The 7309-nt window shown below is 35.4% G+C and overlaps 1 protein-coding gene across 1 annotated transcript; it reads right to left on the bottom strand.

The window, feature by feature from the left end:
* Positions 1-6341: 6341 nt before the first annotated feature.
* LOC133831276 (uncharacterized) lies at positions 6342-7096 on the bottom strand. The gene is made up of 2 exons (XM_062261521.1): positions 6934-7096; positions 6342-6847 (listed from the first exon to the last, which is right to left on the bottom strand). The coding sequence occupies exons 1-2, from the start codon at positions 7094-7096 to the stop codon at positions 6342-6344; spliced, it is 669 nt and encodes a 222-aa protein (XP_062117505.1).
* Between the last annotated feature and the right edge of the window lie 213 nt (positions 7097-7309).

The raw sequence follows: 7309 nt of genomic DNA, 5'->3' as shown, positions 1-7309 counted from the left end.
AGACACATAGTCCACAGCTAGAAAAATGTACCTATTGTTGAAGGATGACGAAAAAGGTCACATGAAGTCGATTCCCCACACATCGAACAATTCCACTTCTAGAACTCAAGTCATAGGCATTTGATCCCTTCTAGATATATTTCTAGATCCATTTCATAAATAAATTTGCATCCTTGAACAAGGTAGGCCAATAAAACCCCGACTGCAATACTTTTGTCGCTATTCTGGTTGCCCCAAAATGACTACCACACTGAAGAGTATGACAGTGAGTTAAAATGGAGCTCATCTCTTCTTTGTGCACGCATCTACAAATCACCTGGTCTGCACAATGTCGATAAAGGATGGACTCCTCCCAATAATAGTGTTTAACCTTCGAATAAAACTTTTTTAGTTGTTTCCTTGACATGTATGGACGTGCAACCTTGGCCACTAAAATGTTTACATAATCCGCAAACCATGATACCATTAGATTATCACTCAAAGTAAATAGATGTTCATCCGGAAAGTCATCATCAGTCGGTGTTTCTCTCTCACTGTGCCCTTCTGGAGCTTCTAATGTTGATAAATGACCTGCCACTAAGTTCTCAGTCCCCTTTTTATCCCGAATATCCATATCAAATTCTTGCAACAGTAAGACCTATCAAATAAGGCGTGGCTTTGCATCTTTCTTGGTCATAAGATATTTAATAGTAGAATGGTCGGTGTAAACTATTACCTTATTGCCAATTAGATATGGTAACAACTTGTCAAAAGCAAACACAATAGCAAGAAGTTCATTTTCTGTAGTTGCATAATTTAGTTGAGCATCATTCAAGTTTCGACTGGCATAATAAATCGTGTGGAATACCTTGTCAACTCGTTGCCCAAGCACTGCCCCCATTGCATAATCACTCGCATCACACATATGTTCAAAATAAAGATCCCAATTCGGTGATACCACATTCGATGCAGTGATTAATTTCTCTTTCAAGGTGTTGAATGCTCTCAAATAGTCATCATCAAAATTGAAGGTCACCCCATTCATAAGTTGTGTAGACAAAGGCTTTGAGTTCTTAGAGAAGTCCTTAATAAATCGGCTATAAAACTCAGCGTGACCCAAAAAACTTCGAACGCCTTTTACAGAAACTGGTGGCAGTAGGTTCCCTATAGTGGAGATCTTTGCATGTTTGTTGAGTCTAGTTTTATGTTCTGTTTAGGTTGTGTTTTAGGTAGTTTTTATTAATCTGTTTAGTTGTTTGGTGCAGTATTATGCTTTGCTTTTGCTTGTTTTCAGGTATGAGCTTATAAATAAAGGAAAAGAACAATTGGATCAAATTGACAAAAAAATGATGAAATTTGGCTTTTTGGTGTTATTCCGTGAAAAGATGAGTCCTCAAGCAATTTTATGGCTTCGAAGAATTTTCGGGACCAAAAGCACAAAAATTGAAGAAATTGTTAAGTGTCGCGGCGCTATGCTGCTGAGTCGCGGCCCGGTCCAAGACAGAAAGCCTACTTTTCTGAAAATTGACACGAGCCATGGCGCTGAAGAGGTTGGGTCGCGGCGCGCCTAACGTCCACGCAAAGCCAAAATTGACACGAGCCGTGGCGCATGAAATGTTGGGCCGCGGCCCGCATTACTTCTGAAGAAAAAAATTTGGTTTTAAATCTAATTTCGAGAGTAGATTGAAGGAAGATGATTTTGGGGTGCAAGGAATACATCGTGGAGCATCTCCATTCACTCTCTAGAGTTCTTTTTCTTTTACCTTAGAATTCTATGTTATTTTTCATTGTTGTTTATGTTTAGAATGATGATTATGAACTAATTTTATTTTCTAGGGTTTTCAATGTAATCACTTGGATCTTTGTTATTTTCTATGAGGATTTCATGATTCTTTCTTCACTTCTATTCTAAATTATTTGATCTGTTCTTAATGCTTGTGAATGCTTGATCACCATTTGCATGATTTATGATTTTGATTTGAAATTGAAAAGTGAGAATTGATTATGCTATGATTGAATAATCAAAATTTTCATATTGGATGAAAATACCTATATGAATTGTGTAGTTTTAGGATTATTGTGTTCAATGCCTTTTATGTGTTGGAAATTATCACAGGAATGTAGAAAATTTACATGTAAATTGAGTTATTTGTTTCTTGAAAAAGAGTAAGAATTGTTTTTGTTAATCCGCTATTAGTTTAGGAAGAAGAATTGTGAAGTCTGATTATCAAAATAATAAAGTGAATAGTTGATGAAATTAAAATCCCTAGTTCTTTATTTTTGAAGTTTTTATAATTATTTGATTTCTTTTATAGTGTTATTTAATGTTTATAGCTTTTATTATTTTAATATTTTTTAAACCAATTTATTGTTGACCAAATAGAAATAGAAAATTAATTTGTTGGTAATTAGTAAATCAATCTCTGTGGGAATGATCTTTATTTATCATTGTATTACTTGGGTCGATTACGTATACTTGTGTATCAATTTTAGTGAACAAGTTTTTGGCGCCGTTGCCGGGGATTGATTTTTATTAATATCAATACAATTAATTTTTATTCTAATTTTATTTTTCTATGTTAATTGTCTCCAACTATTGTGTTTGAGAATCTTATTTTCAGGTTCCAATTTGTATATGCGACATCAAGGGATTGACAATATTTTGCCCATTAATACTGAAATTGAGAGGACTTGCAGATAGAACAGAAAGCAGAAACGGTTAGCATCGGGGGAAAGTGATGAATGGGGACGTTGTTGAGCCAGCAGTTCGCACACTTAGAGACTATGTACTCCCCGCTGTTACTGGAGTACAATCATGCATCCAACCGCCAGCAGTTGTAGCTAATGATTTTGAAATTAAGTCGGCGATTATGTAAATGGTCCAGTTTGGTGGACTCCCTACTGAGGATCCCAATACACACATAACCAATTTCTTGGAACTGCATGGAACTTTTAAATATAATGGGGTCACCGACGATGCTATTAGACTGAAATTGCTCCTGTTCTCACTGGAGGATAGAGCTGAAAGTTGGTTGAACTCTCTTCAAGCCAACTCAATCACAACATGGGAGGTATTAGCTTTGAAATTTCTTACTAAATTTTTCCCTCCATCCAAGGTTGTAAAGTGCATTGTTAAAAGATGGTTTGTGTTTTGATGAATGAATGAATCTAGAACTTGCTTGTTTATCATTTGAGATGAAATCCTAGATGAGATATGATTAGGAAAGTAATTTAGGCAATTTCTTGGAACGTTTGAGCCTTTCATGCCAACCCAAGAGTAATTTCTTATTATTACCCTTGTTGAGCTTAAAATTATCCTCTTTGTTGTTTGACACCAATTTTGAGCCAAATAGACATTTTTTTAGTTTTCATTCCATTACCAAGTTACTATAAGCATATGGATAAATATTGAGGAATGAATTGTAATGGGATGTGATTAGTTTTATAATTTGGTGTATTGTAATGAAGAGTAAAAAGGTTGAGAATTGAAAAAAAAAATACAAAAAAAATACAAAATAAAAGAAATTTGAAAATCCAAGCTACACTATTGTTATGCTTTCACAAAAACAAGTTTGAGGGAGTTTAGTTTGAATAAAAAAAATGATCAAGTGAAATAAGTGTTTCTCAACCTTTACTTGGGTTCGTATGGGGGTTTTCTTTGGGGTGAATTGTTGGTTTGTAAGTTCATATGCTTATGGTAATTTGGAGCCTAAATGACATATATCTACCCATTGTCTAAGCCTTTTGTTATGAGCCTAAAGTCCTAATGATTCTTGAGCATATTTTGTCTGCATTAGTGGAGAGTGGTGAGCGGGGCAAGCATATGGATTATTGTTTTGATGGTTTGTTGGAGAGTTTTGGCATGCATACATAGATTAAATTGTTGAGTAATTTTTGTGATTATGGTTGAATAGGCACTCTTGGGGTCGAAACAGATTGTTGATGTGGTTTAATTAAAATTCTGGATCGTTTAAGAAATTGGAATTTTGGACATTGTGTGAGATTTTCAGAATTTGAGGCTAATTCAGTTTTGTTGACTTTATTCATAAGTTTATGTAGTTTGGGTTTTTGAGTTGTCTATGTGTGGGTGTTTAGTTTGAATCTTTACTCAAGGGCGAGTAAAGGTTAAGTTTGGGAGAGTTTGTTAAGTCTAGTTTTATATTGTGTTTAGGTTGTGTTTTAGGTAGTTTTTATTAATATTTTTAGTTGTTTGGTGCAGTATTATGCTTTTCTTATGCTTGTTTTTAGTTTTAGCTTATAAATAAAGGAAAAGAATAATTGGAGCAAATTGACAAAAAAATATTGTGAAAAATTGGCTTTTTGTGTTGATTCCGTGAAAAGATGAATCATCAAGCAATTTTATGGCTTCGAAGAATTTTCGGGACCAAAAGCACAAAAATTGAAGAAATTGTCAAGTGTCGCGGCTATGCTGCTGAGTCGCGGCCCGGTCCAAGACAGAAAGCCTACTTTTCTGAAAATTGACACGAGCCACGGCGCTGAAGAGGTTGGGTCGCGGCTCGCCTAACGTCCACGTGAAGCCAAAATTGACACGAGCCATGGCGCATGAAATGTTGGGCCGCAGCCCGCATTACTTCTGAAGAAAAAAATTTGGTTTTAAACCTAATTTCGAGAGGAGACTGGAGGAAGATGATTTTGGGGAGCAAGGAATACATCGTGGAGCATCTCCATTCACTCTCTAGAGTTCTTTTTTTTTACCTTAGAATTCTATGTTATTTTTCATTGTTGTTTATGTTTAGAATGATGATTATGAACTAATTTTATTTTCTAGGGTTTTTAATGTAATCACTTGGATCTTTGTTATTTTCTATGAGGATTTCATGATTCTTTCTTCACTTCTATTCTAAATTATTTGATCTGTTCTTAATGCTTGTGAATGCTTGATCACCATTTGCATGATTTATGATTTTGATTCGAAATCTGAAAAGTGAGAATTGATTATGCTATTATTGAATAATCAAAATTTTCATATTGGATGAAAATACTTATATGAATTGTGTAGTTTTAGGATGGTTGTGTTCAATGCCTTTTATGTGTTGGAATTTATCACAGGAATGTAGAAAATTTACATGTAAACTAAGTTCTTTGTTTCTTGAAAAAGAGTAAGAATCGTTTTTGTTAATCCGCTATTAGTTTAGGAAGAAGAATTGTGAAGTCTGATTATCAAAATAATAAAGTGAATAGTTGATGAAATTAAAATCCCTAGTTCTTTATTTTTGAAGTTTTTACAGTTATTTGTTTTCTTTCATAGTGTTATATTATGTTTAATGCTTTTATTATTTTAATATTTTTGAAACCAATTTATTGTTGACCAAATAGAAATAGAAAATGAATTTGTTGATAATTAGTAATTTGTTGGGAATGAACTTTATTTATCATTGTATTACTTGTGTCGATTATGTATACTTGCGTATCAATTTTAGCGAACAATGGTCTACCTTAATTCCCTTCCTGGATATTTTATGGCCTAACACAATTCCCTCAGTCTCCATGAAATGACGTTTCTCCTAGTTCAAGACCAAATTCGACTCTTCGCATCTCCTCAATACCATCTCCAATTTTTTTAGACATCCATTAAATGAATAACCAAAGATTGAAAAATCATCCATAAAAATCTCTATACCTTTTTCTACCATGTCAAAGAAATGGACATCATACAATGTTGAAATGTGGCTGGAGCGTTACATAATCAAAGCGGCATTCTCCGAAAGGAAAATGAACCGTATGGACAAGTAAATGTAGTTTTCTCTTGATCTTCGAGAATTCGGTGATAACCAAAGTACCCATCTTAAAAGCAGCAGTAAGGATGGCTTGCTAATGTATCAAGCATCTGGTGCACAAAAGACAAAGGAAAATAATCTTTCCTTGTTGCCTTATTAAGCTTTCGGTAGTCAATGCATATTCTCAACCTCGTCATAGTACGAGTTGGAAAGAGCTCATTGTTATCATTCTTGAACACCGTCATTCCTCCCTTCTTAGGAACCACTTGAACAGGACTAACCCATGCATTGTCTGAAATTGGGTTTATCGCTCCCGCGTCCATCCACTTCAAGATTTCCTTTCTTACCATCTCCTTCATTGGGGATTTAACCTCCTCTGAGCATTGATACTTGGCTTCCTGTCATCTTCCATTAAAATACAATGCATAACTGTTGAGGGTCTTATGCCCTTTATATCAGCTAGCGTCCATCCAATGGCTAACTTATGCTTAATACTCTGAGTAATTTCTCTTCTTCCATAGTAGATAACGAAGCAGAAATAATGATAGGCAATGTCTCTTTCTCACCCAAATAAGTGTAGCGGAGGTGTTCAGGTAGAGACTTCATCTCTAGAGTTGGTGGCTTCTATATGGATGGAAGTGGTCGTTCAGGCCCTTGACCCAATTCTTCATACCTTTTCTTGTAAATCTGCCCATCTGCGTTCAACCATTTCACATACTCAATGGCCTCAGTGCCATCACGTTCTTCTGGGCTCGATATCAGACTCAACTCTAGAGGATCCTCTGTAGGCTTCCCCTTTGAACATTCTTCATCTAAAAAATTCACAATGCAACAACTATCACTTGCCCGAGGATAAGTCAAAGCCTTGAACACATTGAAGATCACCTCCTCACATTGAACCCTTAACTTCAACTCCCCCTTTTGTACATCTATCAATGCTTGCCCACTGGCTAAAAATTGCATCCCTAAGATAATAGGAACATCCTCATCTTCCTCCATTTCAAGTACCATAAAATCAGCAGGGAAGATAAATTTGTCCACCTTTACAGGAACATCTTCAATAATACGTCGAGGATGCTTGACTGATCTATCTTCCAATTGAAGTATGACTGTGGTGGGGTGAGCTTCTCCTAGTCCCAGTCCTCGAAATATAGAGAGTGACATCATATTAATACTTGCACCGAATTACACAACCCTCTTTCACACTGAAAATTACCAATGGTGCAAGGTATTGTAAAGCTCCCTAGATCCCTTAACTTCTGAGGAAGATTTCGCTGTAATATGGCACTGCACTCTTCAGTCAAAGCTATTGTCTCATAATCTTCCATCCTCCTCTTCTTAGACAGTATATCCTTCATGAACTTCACATAACTAGGCATTTTTTCAAGGGCCTATGCAAACGGTATGTTGATGTGAATTTTCTTGAATACCCCAAGAAATTTAAAAAATTTCTTGTCAAGAATCACCTTTCGAAACCTTTGATGATATGGTATTTTTGGGGTATGCTCCACTGTTATAGGCTTGTCTTTCCCTTTTCTTCTGAAGAATTTCATTAACCTTCTCTTGCTTTGGACTAGCTACCTTTTGATTAT

Source organism: Humulus lupulus, chromosome 1 (assembly GCF_963169125.1).
Source record: "Humulus lupulus chromosome 1, drHumLupu1.1, whole genome shotgun sequence".
NCBI classification, from domain to species: Eukaryota; Viridiplantae; Streptophyta; class Magnoliopsida; order Rosales; family Cannabaceae; genus Humulus; species Humulus lupulus.
Note: the sequence above shows the minus strand (reverse complement) of the source record. Positions and strands in the feature narration are given on the sequence as shown.

What these genes read in the sequence shown, in the direction of transcription:
- LOC133831276 (XM_062261521.1), bottom strand. Translation starts at nt 7,096, where the DNA reads ATGCCTAGTTATGTGAAGTTCATGAAGGATATACTGTCTAAGAAGAGG. An exon ending in TACAATACCTTGCACCATTG is followed by an intron (nt 6,848 to 6,933) that starts GTAATTTTCAGT and finishes GACTGGGACTAG; the next exon opens with GAGAAGCTCACCCCACCACA.